This window comes from Phragmites australis, chromosome 6 (assembly GCF_958298935.1).
Source record: "Phragmites australis chromosome 6, lpPhrAust1.1, whole genome shotgun sequence".
NCBI classification, from domain to species: Eukaryota; Viridiplantae; Streptophyta; class Magnoliopsida; order Poales; family Poaceae; genus Phragmites; species Phragmites australis.
The window spans coordinates 573,227-590,659 of NC_084926.1; the positions used below are offsets into that span (position 1 = coordinate 573,227).

At 46.7% G+C, this 17,433-nt stretch overlaps 1 protein-coding gene and 1 pseudogene across 4 annotated transcripts; one reads left to right on the top strand and one right to left on the bottom strand.

Annotated features, from left to right (window-relative positions):
• Positions 1–3,176: 3,176 nt before the first annotated feature.
• LOC133920880 (U-box domain-containing protein 33-like) lies at positions 3,177–8,546 on the bottom strand. 4 transcript variants are annotated; one of them, XM_062365479.1, is made up of 8 exons: positions 7,909–8,546; positions 6,876–7,054; positions 6,534–6,655; positions 6,268–6,372; positions 5,549–5,897; positions 5,049–5,189; positions 3,696–4,952; positions 3,177–3,597 (listed from the first exon to the last, which is right to left on the bottom strand). In XM_062365479.1, the coding sequence occupies exons 1-8, from the start codon at positions 8,129–8,131 to the stop codon at positions 3,385–3,387; spliced, it is 2,589 nt and encodes an 862-aa protein (XP_062221463.1). In that variant the 5' UTR covers positions 8,132–8,546; the 3' UTR covers positions 3,177–3,384. The 4 variants fall into 4 exon arrangements, with proteins under 4 accessions (XP_062221463.1, XP_062221464.1, XP_062221465.1 ...); XM_062365480.1 differs by having other exon boundaries at positions 6,876–6,997; positions 7,909–8,545; XM_062365481.1 differs by lacking the exons at positions 6,876–7,054; positions 7,909–8,546 and having other exon boundaries at positions 6,268–6,389; positions 6,534–6,657.
• Positions 8,547–14,127: 5,581 nt separating this feature from the next.
• LOC133920885 (acyl-CoA-binding domain-containing protein 4-like) lies at positions 14,128–16,851 on the top strand (annotated as a pseudogene).
• The last annotated feature ends 582 nt before the right edge of the window (positions 16,852–17,433 follow it).

The window sequence follows — 17,433 nt, forward strand, 5'->3', positions numbered from 1 at the left end:
AGGCAAGCACCAGACAAGCATCTATCATATTTCTCCTATTTTTTGGTGAATTACTGATTAATTTGTTAGATTTTACTATATTTCGTATATGCATGTGATGATGAGTCGATATCGGGAATCGGATAGATCCTATTTGTTGCATAGCACCTATCTTGATGGAGTTGTTAATCCTAGTCTTTATAACTTAGGTATTTTCATGACATGATCCAACTTAAAAGTGATACGGTGATTGTTTAGACTTGCATAGGTTCTTGGTAGAAATCGAGCGATGGGTGTTACTGTTGTTCACGAGTTACAGGAATTTCAACTACAGTTACAAAGGAATGATAACTTGGGATTGTGAGTTAGAAAAGTTAAGACGAGATATGAGCGGGTGCTAGGGGCAGTTCAGGAGAGAAGAAGCGGATGCCATAGACCACTTTGCATCATTTAAGCACCGATCTAATGGTGAGATAAACTGATTATCGTATGTCATGCTGTCGCTTGACTTGCGACCCTATGACATGAAGAAAAAGTACGAGGAGATGCAAGGTGGCGGGGAGCCAAAGGTGTCTGGGACATGCTCACGATAACCCCGGTGCCATAGAGGTATGTGCAAGTGGGTAGTTCTAAGTATGAGAAATGTTGTCTTAGGGGCTAAGAGTATGGACTTGAGTTACGTGGGTAAAGATGTACCCCTGTAGGATTTAAGATCAATTCGAATTGTCGTGATCTCGGTCATGAACATGCTCAAGTTTCATTAGACATTAATCGTAGAGTTTCGTTCAGTTTAGGAAAAAGAAAGGAAAAGTATGTGGGTGTCGGAGGATGAACTCCTGTCGCAGGGATCCCGAGAGATCCCTTTTTAAAGATTCGGCCGGGGGGATGATCCTGAACGAGCTCGTCGGGGAAATAAATGGAAACGGAAACAAATGCAATGGCTGGTGGTGGGGGATGATTGACCTAGTGCAAAAAAGAGATAGATGCACCGGGGTTTAGACATGTTCGGGCCGCACAGGGGCGTAACACCCTACTCCTGTGTGAGTGCAATATCTTTCCTTGAAGGGAATTCTTCAAGGATGTGTCTGGTTACAAGGGTGTGTTGTCTACAGAGAGCTTGAGGCTCCCGTGTTCTAGCTCTGCTCGAGCTTGTTCGTGATGTTCTTCGTTTCTTGATCTGGGCTTGGCTTAGTTGAACTGGACTTGGTTCCGCTTGGGATCAGTTGTCGACTTCGGTTGAACTTAGTCTTCTGCTAGACTTCGCGTGTCTTCATGTGTTCTCCATCCTTTCCTTTTATACACACGCCGACCTAGACTTATCCTGAATGGGAAAGAGGGGGCGCGAGTGCCAAGGCGCCACGGAAAAAGGCGTCATCATTCTGTCTTGGCGAAGTGACAGGGGCGGTGGAAAAATACGGCGCGCATCCGACCACCCGCCACCGTGGACGTCCTCCGGCGCCATTGAGAGGGCCCACCGGGCGGTCACAGAGGCGCCCGGTGCGTCCACCCTGTCTTGTTCTTCTGTCAGGGCAGGGTGGCAGGCGAAATACTTTGATCCTGGTAACGTTATCCCGAGGCACCCGGATGATACGGGACGGGACCCGTGCAATTAATGGACACATGCCCCCCTGCCAAAGCATGGCAGGGACTGACACTAGGGCGTGAGTAGCTGAGAATATCAGGATGTCAGGATGTCAGGCCGCGTGTGCCTATTAAATGCGGCATTGGACCTTTGACTGGCTAACACCCTGCCGACGGGACCCTTCGGTTCGTCAGGCGATCTTGCGCGAACCTTCGAGGAACCAAGTCCTCGGGGGCTGCCACGTGCAGCCCCGAGCACTTCGATAGGACCCTCGAGGAACCGAGTCCTCGGGGGCTGCCACGTGCAGCCCCGCGCACTCTCTCCCGAGTACTTCGGTAAGACCTTCGGGGAACCGAGTCCTCGGGGGCTGCCACATGCAGCCCCGAGCACTCTCTCCTGAGCACTTGGCTGTTCGAACCATCGAGGGACTATGGTACTCGGGGGGTGAGTGGGAACCCTTCCGAGCACTTTCTTCCCGGTACTTGGACTCTGCGGGTTATCGGGAAACTGGGGTGCTCGGGGACCAGAGGCTGTGGCCCCGAGCACCTTCTCCCGAAACTTAGATTCTTCTCATCCTGCAGGGGGGACCTCGCGGGATGGTGGCACGTGGCTGCCGGCCGGCCTAGTCTCGGGACTCAGGGACCCCTGGTTCCCGATACACCGATAGTGGGTTTTTCGGAGAAGCATGAGCTGATACTTATTTAAGATGAACAAGTTTACTTTATTGAACAGATGTTTATTATCAGTTGATGCTAGTCGTTCATATCCGTATACTGGTTAAAGTATTTTTCGCTGAGTACACTTAACTTTATGGCTATTCCTTGCTATTTAACTCAGTACATTATACTTCGAGTCAGGAATATATATATATATATATATATATATATATATATATATGCTCGTATTGTGTAAGTCTTGCGAGTACTTTTGTATTCAAGGTGGTGTTCTTAAGTTGATGTAGTCAACGACGAACTCATATACGAGTAGTTTTATCCCGCCGATGCTGGAGATGGCCATGAGTAGAGATCAAATGTGTGAGCTAGTTCCGTTTGTGTCTTATAGGCAATGGTGTCACTGATCTTTTATTTTATTAATATCTTTTCACTGCGTTTGAAAACCCTATTACTAAGTAGACAAGGTAGTCGGAACAAGGTTTGTAATAAAATTTAAAACTTTTGTACTCTGTTCGTATCTTACGATGAAACTATGTTGCAACAGTATATGTTATGATCTTGGATTTTGTTTAGCGGATATCGGGATTGCCAGAATTACTTCTATTTTAATCGACTTAATTGTTGATTAAGCTAGGTGTAATTTAGTCGGATCACATATTATAGTGGTTAAATATGTGTCATAATTCACAATCGAAAAAATAGTTTTTCTCTAGATTATGGATTATAGCATAATCGGTCTAAAAAATATGGAATTTGGATCGTAGAATCGACCTGTTTATTTTCAATTCTAATTTTAAAATTAGAATTCTGAAATCATAATAAAAAAAACATACCTAAACCCATACCTTTTATAATAATTTTTCATACGAGCAACCAAACACTTTCTAAAGCAACATGAAATACTTAGAACACCATCCTTTAATAATTATATCGCAAAAATGTACTATGAAGGAAAAATGTCATATATTGCAAAAATGTTATACACGCAGACGATCAGATCGTTTGGAGAGAGAGAGAGGAAAATAACCTCTAGTTAACTACCCGACGTCAAAATCTCGCCTTTTAGAATTATCAGCATGTTCGATCGTTCGTCTGCACACTAGTGATTAGTGAATGAACAGATATAGATCAGTGTCCACAGACTAGTGACTAGTGAAGCCGATCGAGTTGGGGGCGCGGCGCTCGGCCGTGGCGCCACTCGTGGATGGCGGAGCGGAGCGCGTGGTTGGGGATCAGCTCCCGCGTCGGGAGCTTCAGGTTGGTCATCGGCGACGTGTCGTGCCCGCTGCCCAGCCACTCTCTGATCGCCTCCGCCTCGTACGTGAACCCGTCGCCGGCGATCTGCGGGTCCCTCATCACCTCCTGCAACACGCAACGCCAAGCAACGACGGATGAGACCACTCCGTGCGCGTTTGTAGATCATACTCTCGGCGTGCGCGACCATGTACACGAATGCTGACCTTGGATATTGGGCAGAGGAAGTAGGATGGGGCGCCCTCGCCGTCCGACAGGGACGACGCCGACCTGCTCGGCGCAGCGCTCATCGCGGCCTCGAGAACGCCCCGGACCTCCTCTAGCAGCTCACCCGGGCGACACGGCCTCCGCTTCACGTCGCAGCATTTCAGACCGAGCAGCGCCACCTCCCTGGCGCACTCCGTCGGCCAGCCTCCCGCGCTCGCGTCCACCACCTCGTGCCACGCCTTACTGCCGCCCGCGGCCTCCTGCGCCGCCTTCTTGGCCAGGAACGCTGGCCTCCCGGTCACCAGCCGCAGGAGCACCACGCCCAGCGAGTACACATCGCACTGCGGGGTCAGCTCCCCCGTGGCCAGGTAGTGCGGGTCCGTGTACGCCAGAGCCGGCCTCGCCAGCGCCATGCCGCCGCGGTGCTCCACGAGCACGTGCGTGCCGAGACCGGCCAGCTTGCACGAGGTGTACCGCTCGTCCAGGAGGATGTTCGCCGGCCTCACGTCGCCATGCACCGTTACCCGCGGAAGCGTGGAGTGGAGGAACGCCAGAGCGGAGCACGTCCGGTACGCGATGCCACAGCGCGCGTGCCACAGGAGTGGCGGCGCGCCGCTCTCACCGTCGAGTCGGTCCTCCAGGCTCCCGCCTGGCACAAACTCGTACACGACGGCACGCGCCTCCGGGCACGCGCCGACGAGCGAGACGAGGTTTGGGTGCCTCACCCTGCTGATGGCCTCCACCGCACGGGTGAACTGGACCTCGTCTACGGCGACATCGGGGCTGAACACCTTGACGGCGACGGCCATGTTGCGCAGGTCCCCTCTGTACACGCTGCCCCGGCCACCGGCACCGCCATCAATCCTGAAAGACTCGTAGAAATGGTTGGTTGCCTTATTCACCTCCGAGTAACCGAACCGCGAGAAGGTCACTCTCTGTTCACCATTTAGGGCTTCGCTTTCCACTGCCGATTCCCTCGCAGTCGCAGGCTCTCCTTGCCGGCGCTCCTGCCGGAGCGTGTCGAGGAGGTTGTACGACTCCGAGAGCCTGACCTCGAGGTTGCTCATCGCGCGCTCCGAGTTTGTGATCTGGAGCTCCAGATCGGCGCTCCGATCGTTCACCTTCTGTATCTGCTCGAGTATGTCTTCGAGTTCTCGCCTGTCCCGCTCCATCTCGGCGCGTTCTCTCGCCAGCATTTCCTCGACCTCCTTACGGTGCTTCGCCTCTCTCCGGTACGAGCTCTCTGCGTCATCGGCCTGCGTCGGTCAGATCATAAATGGTGAGCTACATATGGTTCAAGCATATATTTGACATATAGAAGCGATCAAATTTCGTTTCTTTGATTTGCTTACCATCTTGGATGCGTCGGCGAGATCGCGCTCGGCCATCTGACGCCGGCGAGTCTCTTCGTACGCCTCATGCTTGAGGTTCTCGGCCTCCATAAGAGCGTCCTTCAGTTTCTCGTATAAGGCATCGTCCATCTCACCAGCATCCTGGCAAAAGCGGAAGGGACTGTTCACTATCCGAAAAGCATGTATCTGACTGATGCAGCCATTGGACAAAATGCAGGACAATCTTATGAAGCGTGTCGATTCTATTATTCTCAAATCAAATGCATACGAAAGTCAACTTTCCGATTCTTTCTATGATTAGTTAGGACTGCATGTCTGGGCTACCACAATTGGTACTATCCTGAAAAACAAGTCCATACTGCTTACTAAAAATGTGGACTAGTCTAGACACCAGAACGTGTCTGACAATTTTCGATTCTGTTAATTTCTTATCACACCAATATTATCCCAATATTTCATAAAGCCAGAAGTTGGCATTTCCCCCCAGGAATTGCACATACCGAATCATCTGGTGAAGGTGCTTCTCGGACCTCTTCAATTTCTTGCAGCGACTGCACAGCGGCTGGTTCCCCTTCAGGCCCCACGAATTCAGATATTGACACCGTTGAGGATCCAGCAATACCAGTTGCTTGAAGATTTAAATTCTGCATGTTGCGGTCCATGGCATTGTCCTCTCTTGCAGGAGTCTGATCAACTGATAATGTTGTCGCGTCGTGTGATTCTTGACTACTGAATGTCTCGCTGTGCAAGCACGGTGAGGATTTCGACCTCGAGTAGTCAGAAGTGCTTGACCTGGAACTTGTGCTAGTTGTGGATGATTCTGCTCTATGCAGTCCCTCGGTAGCCTCCCTATGTCAGATTAGTTAAATCGGAAAACAGGAAATATGTTACTGCTTTGCTAATCGTTTTTACAGTAAAAAGTTATCTTGCATTAAGTCGGGCATTACATGAGTCCTGCTACTGTTCGTAGCCTCACTCAGTTACTCTTGATATGAAATCAGCAAGACAGCTCATAGAGGAATGTCAAATTTTCAGACTGATAGGTCACAAGCTAACGATGCTCAGTTGTTCTTGTCAACGCTATCACAGGTTTAATTCTGCTTCAATTCCAGGCAAAGCAATCTACAAATGTCTGCCCCATTTTGAGTAGACAGGGAGAGGAAAAGGACGACTTTTGCGATTTACATTGTTGGAGCGAGGACTTTTGAGGCATCCATACCTGGTGCAGATAAGATTTCCCTTGCAGACAAACCAGATCTTGCAAGAGGGATTCGCCTTGCGCTGCACTGTCAGTGCTTTCTTAGACTTTGGCGCCCGCATCTTCCTAACATCACATTGCATCTAGACAGATTATTACCTTTGAATTCAGGCACACTGAACATACTAACCGACATCGAGCAAGCGAGAACGAAGATGAACAGCACAAGCTGTGACATCAAGACCTGAGTTTGTATGTATCCAAAGCATGGAGGCATGGAGCCATACCTGGTGTACGCCCGGTCAGATGCAGCGCCCATGACGAGCTCGGTAACCCCATGATCATCAACAAGCTGGACAAGACCCCTAGCGGTATCGTCGCTCGCGATGATGGCCTTGCTCGCAGTGACCTGCGGGTTTCAGTAACTTGTTAGCAATCCATTCCAATCCAATCCAGATAGCGAACAGCAGGGACAATCATCCGCTCTAGACAAGTTTGGTTAGGGTTATCGTCAGAACACGGCCAATCAAGGCTGCTGAAGGGCTCATATTGACATTGACGGGATGGGGGTCAAAATAAACAATGATTATCATGACAAAAAAAGGAAACAAAAGGGGGCAGATTTCAACCTTTTGACTTCTGCAAATGCCCAAGAGATCGTCTAAGACTTTGCCCATCTTCTCCTCCTCCAGCTTCCTGTATGCAGTCACCTCCTCCTCTGCAAGCTGGCTCACTGGGACCCACGCCCCCACTGCAAACCATGGGCCCAAATGTTTAAGACTTTCAAAAACCACAAGAACTACTAGTCCTGCAGAACCGGCAGTAAGGTAAAGGGGATTGAATAGTTAACTCAAATAAATTTTTATAGCAACAAGTTGGATGATCATGGCCAACATTTTGATTCCATAAAAAAAGAAGTGCAAAAAAAAGTACAAGGAAATTATAACTTGATAAAGATCAATGGCCCTCTGAAACTCCTGGAGGCAAAATGCCAATGGTGTGGAACAGAATATGCGGATGATTAGCATAGCAGCCATGGATAGTAAAGCAGAGGGGCTGTGAAAAAGTTACACTACTGTCAAGTTGGGAGGGATGCATTTGTTTAAGTATTTTTTTTTAGTATTTTTTAGGAGTGATTTGTCTGAGATCTTGATGTCGTTACAAATTAGAAAAGAAAATCAGCAAACACTGCACCATGCCAGCAGCAGCATCGAAGCCTTTCAGTTTCCAGGAAGGAGACAGCAGTTTGGGTTCTCAATAATTCTTAAGAACAAAGTGCGCTCTACCAAATACGGCGACACTTTGCAGTTTAAAATAAGCTAGAAAGAAGTATGACTACTGAACTGATATTTGTAGCAACAAGCCACAACCTGCACTATTATTGGATAAAAGTTGGATTGTTGAGAAAGAGAACATGCTCCAATGTTGAGAGTAAGATGGCGGCATTCAACCAGAAGCTAAATTTCAAGAAGCAATTTTAGGCAATGCGATAAAGAAAAACCCAAACAACTGAACAGAACCATTTCTGAACTCGAAAAAAGAATAAGAATCAAGAGAAGGAGCAACACTTGGCGCCGTTACGAGGACCAAACGAATAAACGACCCCTATCAACGAACGCATTACAACTCAGAAACACGGAGCAATGGAAGAAAGACTCGTACTCATGTTGATCCGCGAGGCCGGGCGGTGCAGGTGCGCGAGGACGATGCGCTTGCTCCGGGGGACGTTGGCGAGCACCCACTGCAGGTTGGCCTTCCATTCCTTGGCCGCCTCCTTCCCCACGGCGCAGTACACCACCTGCTCCTCCTGCCGTTGCTCTGCGTAGATGCGGTCCTCCAACTCCTCCAACTCCCACTCCTCGCGACCAATGGCTCCTACCTCCATATCGGCCGGCCTTGGTTGCTGCCTAGAATCGGGCCCGCCTCTCGTCTCGAAAGGTTAAAGTAATCAGCTCGTGGCGATTATGCTTGGAAAACGCGAAGATGCTGGCGGCGATTGAGGGTACTGTCACCGGCCGCAAGCAGCAGCGATCCGTGTGAAGATGGCAGGCGCGAAAGGTGCGGCCTCTGGGTTCCTCGTCGCGTTCAACTGCTCCGCTCCGCTTTTGAAACTCTTTCTCCTGTTTTGCCTGCTTTTCTTGTGGGCTCCTCCCACCATTCACCGGGGAGGCGAGAGAAGAAGTTCTAGGCTTGTTTTCTTTCTTGGAGCGCGACTCGGTGACTGGATGGATGCCAACTGCTGCTGCTGCGGTGGCGGCGGCGGGAGGGGAGATAGGAGCAGGAGGAAGGGGAGGAGGAGGAGGAGACTGGCCGGGTTGGTTTGGAAGTTGGAGCAAGAGCGGACCGGGGATGCGGGGCCCACATGACCCGACGGCTGCTGACTCGTGGGACCGTGGGGACGGATATTCCTGGTACCTTTCTAGGGACGGATCCAGTGTGGCCAAGCTTGTGCGGCATGTGCTATGCCGTCTCTTTCTTTCGGTTTCTTTTTCCCTTTTTTGAGGACGCCATCTCTATCTGTCGACCTGCAAATTACAAATGCGTAGCTTTTGCATCGAACTCATAACCCAAACTGTAAATTTGGCAAAACATTATACTGTACTAGATCGGATCGTAGTTTTGTTTTGAGGCTCCATTTCTTACTTAGCTGGAGGTGTGTGTAGAGGATAAATTTTGATAGTGATTCTGAGTATGCTGAACAGTGGCTGTGTCGGTGAATCAGGAATTAGGGGTCCTCGAATCCCGATGTCAGGTCAGTAATTCGTTATGTGGCACCCTCCTGCGGGGATCATCTCCGCGAGGTACGAAAAGACTAAGTCTCGGGAGGGGATGCTCGGGGTCATGAACAGTAGTCCCCGAGTGCCCAAGTTCCCCGATGATCTGCGAAGACCAAGTGCCGGGAAGAGAGTGTTCGGGGTTATGAACAGTGGCCCTCGAGCACCCGAGTACCCAAGGAAGGTAGTTCCGGGAGAGAGTGCTCGGGGCTGCGAACAGCGACCCCCGAGCACTCGGTTTCCCGAGGATCCGAACAGTCGATTCCGGGAGAGAGTGCTCGGGGCCGTGAACAGTGACCCCCCGAGCACTCGGTTCCCCAAGGATCAAGAGAGGGAGTTTCCGGAAGAGAGTGCTCGGGGATGTGAACAGTGACCCCCGAGCACTCGGTTCCCCGACGGTCTAAGAAGTCCTTCGTCGGTAGCCTCCACAGGGGTCCATCGGTGAGGTGTCAGCTAGTGAAAGGCCCGAAGCCGCATTTAAGAGGGCGCGTGGCCTGTCACCTCCAACTACTCCTGCCACGCTCGGTGTCAGTCCCTGCCACATCCTGGTAGGAGGGTGTGAGAACATTTAATACACGGATCCCATCCCGCGTCATCCGGCGCGCCTCGGGATAGCATTGCAAGGCTCAAGGCGCCCCGTTTGCCGCCCTGCTGTGTCAGACGAACAAGATCGGGCGGGCACGCGCGGGCTGCTCTGCGGCTGCCCGGTGAGCCCTCTTCACGGCGCCCGTTGCCAACGCCATCATGAAGATCGAGACCGGGCGGGGGCGCATTTTCAACCCCGCTGTCACTTCGCGCAGCAGCCCATAATGACCGCTTTTCCATTTATGGCGTCTTGGAACTCGTGCTCTCCCTTTCGGAGCACGCTACCGCCGGCGAGTATTTAAGAGAGCCGACAGGCACGGACAAGAGGGGGATTTTGAGAACTCTCAGACACACACTCTCAGAGATTGAGGAACTCTGAACGCAGACACCAAGACTCGAAGAACCCTCAGTACAAGCACAGAAGCTGAGACCACCGAAGAACAAGGAGCTCGAAGCTCTAGGATAGACAAACATTCTTGTAAACAGCAACATCCCTGAGAGACATTCCCAGGGCATTTATAGCATCTACACAGGAGTAGGGTATTACGCTCAGTGCGGCCCGAACCTGTCTAAAAGTCCCTCCAGTGCATTTACTACATTCTGTATTCGATCGTTCCATCCCACCTGCCATCGCATTTGCACCCATTTATTTCTCCCGCAAACATATTCAGAATCATCCCCCCGGCCGAATCTCAAAAATGGGTCCCTCCGGATCCCTGCGATAGGAGTTCACCCTCCGACAGGCTGTATGAACGGTGTTTCAGGGATTGGGTGTGTGTAGATGGTGAATTCGGGAACAACAGGGGTTATACAGGCTCGAGTCTCCCGAAGGATAATAACCCTATGTCATGTGTTTGTATTATTGTAGATCTCACTTTGTTACAAATGGTGTTCTAACAATTTGCCAGAATTAATTTTTCTACCTTACAAACGGGGTCCTTGTCCCTTTATATAGTAGGGAGGGGAAGAACTTACATGCGGTCCCTACACAGATGGTATCTACTCATTCTAATATCTAACTCAATCATCATTACGAAGGACCAGGCATACCAACTTACTCTGACGGTATTATATGCCGTACCGCCGTGCGCCATCGTGTTTAGCCCGTAGAGCCCTACCTCACCGCATTTAATGCGACGGGACAGAACGGTGCCATTCTACACCGCCCCTGTCCGTTTGCCTCTCCACGCCGTCCCCGTCCACTTGCCCTTTCGGGTGGCTGACAACGTCCATCTGTCGCGCAGCTCGATGCTGGCCTGTAAAGTCTCACCCCTTAGCTTTTAATGCCATAGGACGTGACAATGTCCCCCTTACCGTCCACAACTTTATCCGCCGGAGCCGGTGCCTGGTGAAGAGAAGTGTTCGAACGGGTACCAATAAAGACTCTTCGGATAGGTTGCATCCAATTCGATCCCGCAATCAGTGAGGCTAGTCACGAGTTTATATGAAGGTGTAGTGAGATTGGTCGCTGGAGGGCTTGCACCGGTCGCGGTAACTCTACCCTGGTCGCGCGACTGATCAACTTTTTAGGAGATATGTTCCTCTGGCTGTGTTCACCCTTCGTGGGGCCTGATAGCTGGGTACCCTTTTACTCAATATACCGACAGTGTGTGTCCACCTTACCTCTATGTGTCACATCTAATATGCGGTTGGACCGCTCAAGAGTGAAACCTAAAGTATGCATGTCATGTTGCTCGTCCAATCGGACGTTCAAGACTTTGAGCGGTTACACAGAGACATACGAGCTTGAAATAATGGTAGGTCGGTACCGATTGAGACTATATCACATATTCTCATGAAGTTTGAGATATGAGTGATGTTTAAGCTTGAATTATAATTTGTATTGTGATTTGTGAGGTTTAATCTCAATTGAAAAAAATAAAAAAAATCAATTAAAAGTAGAATACCGATAATATGATGAAAAACAGTAAAACCGTTTCTGTCTCGTTTTTCGTTAAAACCTGAAAATACAAAAACGGTTAAAAAAATATATAGAAAACAGATAGGAACAATCCCTTTTGATGCCTAGCGGACACAGATGAAGTCAGTCACGGTCGAGCCGTCTTCTGTGACTTCTCTGGATTTCAATGGTACCCCGTCAGGCCACAAGACTGTGCAGAAAGTGCATGCATGTGAATCATCCATGCAACGAGTCCTACTCCTGCCCGCGTGTGGAATGCAGGTTTCCCTAGCTATTTCGTCTTGTACGGAGATCTCTGAAACTTGTCTGTGCCGCATGTTTGCAGAACAGTACCAACAGTACCGTACCTACGGCGAATTAGGTGCATGATGCAATACCGACCAGGACGGGTGCCATTTTCATACATGGCGCTGACTAACCGATATGATGCTTCCATAATAGGAATATCCCATGAACACATGTGGATATTCTCTCGTTCGCACGATAAAAAACATTAACAAGCGTCGCAACTAGACGTTTCTTATAGAGCTGTACACATCCCCGCACGATACGAAGTCTCAGGGACTAGTTGTTTAGGCATTGCCTTCTGACAAGAAGTCAGTAGAAATCCAAATAAATAAGAGTTGTTAAAAATGATTTTTGCAGAAGTTAAAATGTTGTTTATGAGAAAATAAATTAGAAGCTGAGAAACTAATTGAGAGCTATTTTTTAATTTTTTTTTAAAAGTTAAAAATTTATTATAAAAATCAACCGCTAAAATCCAAAAATAATTTTTTAGCTAAAAAGATAGAAACAGAAGTACAAGTAAACAAGTTATTAGTGTAATGCTAGCTTAATCATCTGTCGCCGCATTTGACCCAATCATCAAGATTCTTGATCTGGCTGCAAACTAAGATTGGTTGTCAGGCCACAAACATCGGAGGGGAAAAAAGAATTAAGACAGCTGGGGGTTTAAGTAATATAACTACACCTGATGTCAGTGATGAGCTGATCACGATCAGTTTTAATGACTCACGGGAGAGGAGGGGATAAGAGTTCTTGATATATTAACGTTTACTGATTATATATTTCTAAAACAGTTGAGCTACTTTTTTCTTTCTTTCTTGGGTTTTAATGGAAAAAGTCTAGAATGACGAACAATCCTACCGCGTTGACGAAAGATATTATCTGGTAATGAATCTTGGAGATGGAGCAGGCAACAGGTGAACACATGACACATGCATGTGAAGACGGAACGTAGCATGGAAACAACAGTTAGTTGGGAAAAAGGGTCTTGGCTGCTGTATGCACACTCAACAACTCTCAACTGTTCTCACCTCTTGCTAACACTTTTCTCACATCCTGATGCTCTCATGATCAAAAGAGAACTTCCTTGCAGCCTGCTAAAAGCTCATTGTTTAATCACGCATCTCATCTAGTGACTACTAGTCTCTTTCTTGTTTCTTCAGAACACGTACGCCAATCGATCGCCACCGGCCAATCAGTGCAAATGCGGTTTGGACTTGGATCATGCTATCTCTGTCTCTCAGAACCGAATGGACATTTCGTCTGCCTTTGCTGATCCATAGTTTCAAAGCGCACGCATCATGCCGGACCAAATCCACTTAAACAAACTCATCTGCTGATGACCATAAAGGTCACCGTGCCTTTGGAACTTAGCGGAGATCATCTGATTGGCTAGCTGTCGGCGTCAGGCAAAATTCTTCGGTTACTTCTCGTGGTCTGCTTCTCGTCACCTGCAGATAAGATAGAAACTATGATAGCGAGTTAAACATTTTCATGGCCCCAAGTTTCAAACTCGCATCACTTTGCATAGTATTAGATTAATCAAGCTTGATACCTAATCTGTGCTATTTTAATTTCAATCAGAGAGGATGGCCTGTCGACTTCAGCTAATTCTTCTGGATGGCATATGCGTTTGCCGGTCGTCGCATATGGCTCGTAGATTTATAGTACTAGCTGTGTCAAGAAAATATAAATATTGAACATGTTAATATTAAATATAAATTTAAGTTATATAGATGTGGATGTGTCACAGGAACACCGTCGAACGAGTACGTCGAGAGTGATATCATATTTTAATTTTCGATGAGATAAAAAAGACAGCAGATTATCAACTATTTTTTCTCCTAATTTATTAATTTATTTTATTAGTAAAACGGGTAACATGTTCTAGCCGGTAACCAGGCGGGAATAATGGAGGAGGGTGAGTGATAAAAGTGGATAAATTATTCAAATTTTAAGGATTTTATTAGATGATATAAGAATTGACAAGAAAACCAACTCATGTTTTATTTTGTACAGAAGAGATTTGTGAACTTTTTTTATACATACATATGCTCATCTAACCTTGTTTTTTTTAAAAAAAATTTTGTTTGAACAACTAACCTGGCTATACATGGGTAAGTAGAAAGCACTGTTCACTCCTCGCCATGGTGAGATTGATACACCTCCAGGAACTAATTGTTCACGTCAAACGGTACAAGTTACGCCACCAAACATAGAATTCGTCTCCTAAAGCTACTCACGCAGTTCACGTGGCGCTTACGCGTTTGTTTTGGGAAAGGACGTGATACGCGGGAAAGGACGTGATACGCACGCGCAGTCATGGCAAGCAGCCAACGCCCTGACACCCAAGCAAATTCTCTCCCGGCCCTCTCCGTTCCAAGCCAAGGAATCCCGCATCGGAAGCTTCCACCCACAGATTCCCAGACCCCAATCGTCCCATTTCATAGCGGCTTCGATCCGGTGCAGATTCATTCGAGGTGGGAATGGGGGAGGGGATCAACGGCGAGGCCACCGTACGACCAGTGGGTGCTGCTCGGCCCCTCCCAGGGGTCCTCGCGCCCGTCCGCGCGCTACAAGGTACGCGATTCTGCGCAGTTTAAGGCTTCCTTATCTAATTTCACCTTCTGTGCTCAGTTGCGGTTGCTGCGGTGATTCAGTTATTTTTGATTTAGTTGTTAGTGTACCATGTGGGAGAATTGGTTAGTTCGAAACGAATGAGCGCAAAATGTGGCAAAACTCAGCCTTAATGTGGCTTTGGAGGTACATATGTATGTTTTGGCTGGTACTTTTTACCTAACGAGGGACACTAAAGTAGTTATTTTGATGTGTCTTTTGTGAAAAGGCTGACGAGGTGACATAATCTGTTTGATAAATTCCATTCTGCCCTGGTGTCAACCCACCGTTTCTTCATTACTGTGAACTTCGACCTTTTACGAGTCGATGGATGTGAAATCGACATATTGTTAATGTATTCTGCTCTCAATTTAGACATTGTGAGAGCAAATCTTCGGTGAAAACATACGCTAAGGTCTTGTAAAAAAATCCTAAGGATCATGTGCATGATGCCATGAGTCATATTTCTGTGAAAATCGCTTATAACCCTGATTTGGTTATCCTCTTACTCCTAAATTGCTAATACATGACAGCATGCTGCGGAAGTGGTTCAAGATAAGCTGTATGTGGTAGGAGGAAGTCGCAATGGTAGTTCTCTATCAGATGTCCAGGTTTGGCAATGTTGCATTTTACCTAATCTTGTCTCTCATGTGGTTCCTCCTTTACCTATATTCAAACACACACTTTGGCAGGTTTTTGATTTTAGGACATTCATGTGGTCAGCGTTAAGTCCTACTAGAGACGCCAATCAGTTGAATTCTGAAAATAATGCCACAGACCAAACATTTCCAGCATTAGCAGGACATAGTTTGGTAAACCTATTCTCTTTCTTTTGTATGGAAACTTTACTCTTTTGTAGCCTCTTTCACTCTTTCACAAAGAGCTGTTATATGCTAGGCTCACCGGTGTTTTCACTCAGGTCAAGTGGAAAAATAATATTGTGGTTGTAGCTGGGAACACCAGATCATCATCAAATAAGGTTTCAGGTATTTGTTTGAGGAAGCCCTACATTTTTTGGTAGATACCAAACAGAGCAGAAAAATGTTCTATCGCGGATTTGCTTGAACATATATCGGAAGGGGCCTAACCTACTGTTATCCTAAAGAAGTATATGGTACTCAGTAATTCAGTTGCAGCACTATTGTTTTGCCACACCTACTACGATTACGTCACGCTTGCGCCTTTACATATTGTATGGAACTATGGATGTGACAAGTGAATTGATCTGTAAGGATATTTCACTCTGTAATGGACCTATATGTTGCTCAGATTCAGGATAATCTCTAGCAGAGCTTCGAATTATTGGTGCCATGGGAACTTTTAAAATTACATTGTAATCAAGCCTTCTGCATTTCAAGCCAAAATGAGAAGGCTTGAATATGTAGTAGCATCCTTTCCTTACCCTCAAGTTGATATAGTACTAGCGCACTAAATTTGTCTCACATCATATATTAATAATGGATATAGGTCGTCTAAGTGAATAATTTCTATGCGTAGTACTTTGTTTGAAATGATTCATACCTAGAACTCTCTTTTAGATGTAAGATTTTTTTACTTAAGTTATTGTGGTTACACGTTTTTTTTTCCTGAAACATTTGGGGAATGCTGTACAGAAATGCTGTTACACTGACAGGATGAAATTGCGTTTGCAGATATTTGTTTTGAAACTCAAGCCAAGGAATTTACTTCAACCTCGTCTTCTCCAATCACCAGATGCTGCTGCAGCTGCTGCTTCTGTGACAGCTGCCTATGCTGTAATAACTGCTACAGACAAGAAAACCAGAGATATTATTGCAACAGATGATATAGATGTGAAGAGAACACAACCTGCTAGCTCTTCCAAAAGTTTGTTGCTGAAATTGATGCATTTAAAGGAGAGAAAGGTAAACTAGAGATGGCAAACTTGTCCAGGCTGTCAGAAGTTCGCGATGAAAACTCAAAACTAAAGGATAAACTAGACATGGCAAACTTGTCATACGGTGAATTAGCAAAGGTAAAACTTTCTTACATTCTGCAAAACGGAATAATTGATTCATCTTTGATGATTCCTGCTCTTTTTCCCCCTTCCGAAGGAACTTAAATCAGTTCAAAGTCAACTAGCAGCAGAGGATTCAAGATGCTAGAAACTGCAGGTTTTGAACTTACACATTCCAATTGATTCTCTGAGTCTGAACATATTTATTTTCAAGTTTGCTTTTTAGGCTTCTGATTGCTTGCCTTTTCTCTTAATCTCTGGTCAACTTTAGTCCCAAATTGCTGCCACACGTAAAAGGTTGGAATCTGCTGGTTCTTTGGAGAATGAACTGGAAGTATTGCGGCAACAAATATCTCAGGTGGAGCAACCATGGCTACTGCTCAGAGACAGAAACTGGGGGCGTGTGGAACTGGGTGGCAGGAAGTGCAGCAGTCTCTGACGACGAATAGTAAGTCTTATGTGCAACATCCATGGATGTAACAATGCTTGATGCACTCATGCTGAAGTTCAGCTATTGTACTCATTTTATGGGTTTCATTTCACATAATTTCTCTGGTAGATACTTGTTTTAATAATGTTGTAACTTGTGAATTCTCGAGGGTACAATGCATCATGGCGTTCCTAGATTATACTAAAACATTGAAGCAAAATAGCAAATATCCAGTGTAGAATAATCTGGTGAAATTGACATTGAAGGGCTATTATCTTGGAGCTTATATATATATATTTAGTTTACGAAGGAAAAAAACCATCTGGATGGTATAGCCTTTCTGACTAACATTTGTTGGCACACATAATCATACTAAATCACTTGATGAATTTTTTTTGCGGAGAATTATGTGATTACCTGATCTCGCACACACGGAGGTCATGTGTGTTAGGACTTTTTATTTGTTTTATACCTATGGAATCAAAAACCTGTCACTTCTGGACGTACAGAATTGTAAGTGCTAGGTTAATACTGCATTTTCTCTCTCTTTCAGATCATAAACTCATGCATTGATTCCCATTCATTACAACAGCGGAGTCCA

Excerpts from the sequence above, each read along its gene's own strand:
- LOC133920880 (XM_062365479.1), bottom strand. The coding sequence starts at position 8,131 with ATGGAGGTAGGAGCCATTGGTCGCGAGGAGTGGGAGTTGGAGGAGTTG. Across the intron at positions 6,656-6,875 it reads GCATTTGCAGAAGTCAAAAG|GTCACTGCGAGCAAGGCCAT; the intron begins GTTGAAATCTGC and ends TGAAACCCGCAG. Across the intron at positions 3,598-3,695 it reads TCCTCTGCCCAATATCCAAG|GAGGTGATGAGGGACCCGCA; the intron begins GTCAGCATTCGT and ends TGCGTGTTGCAG.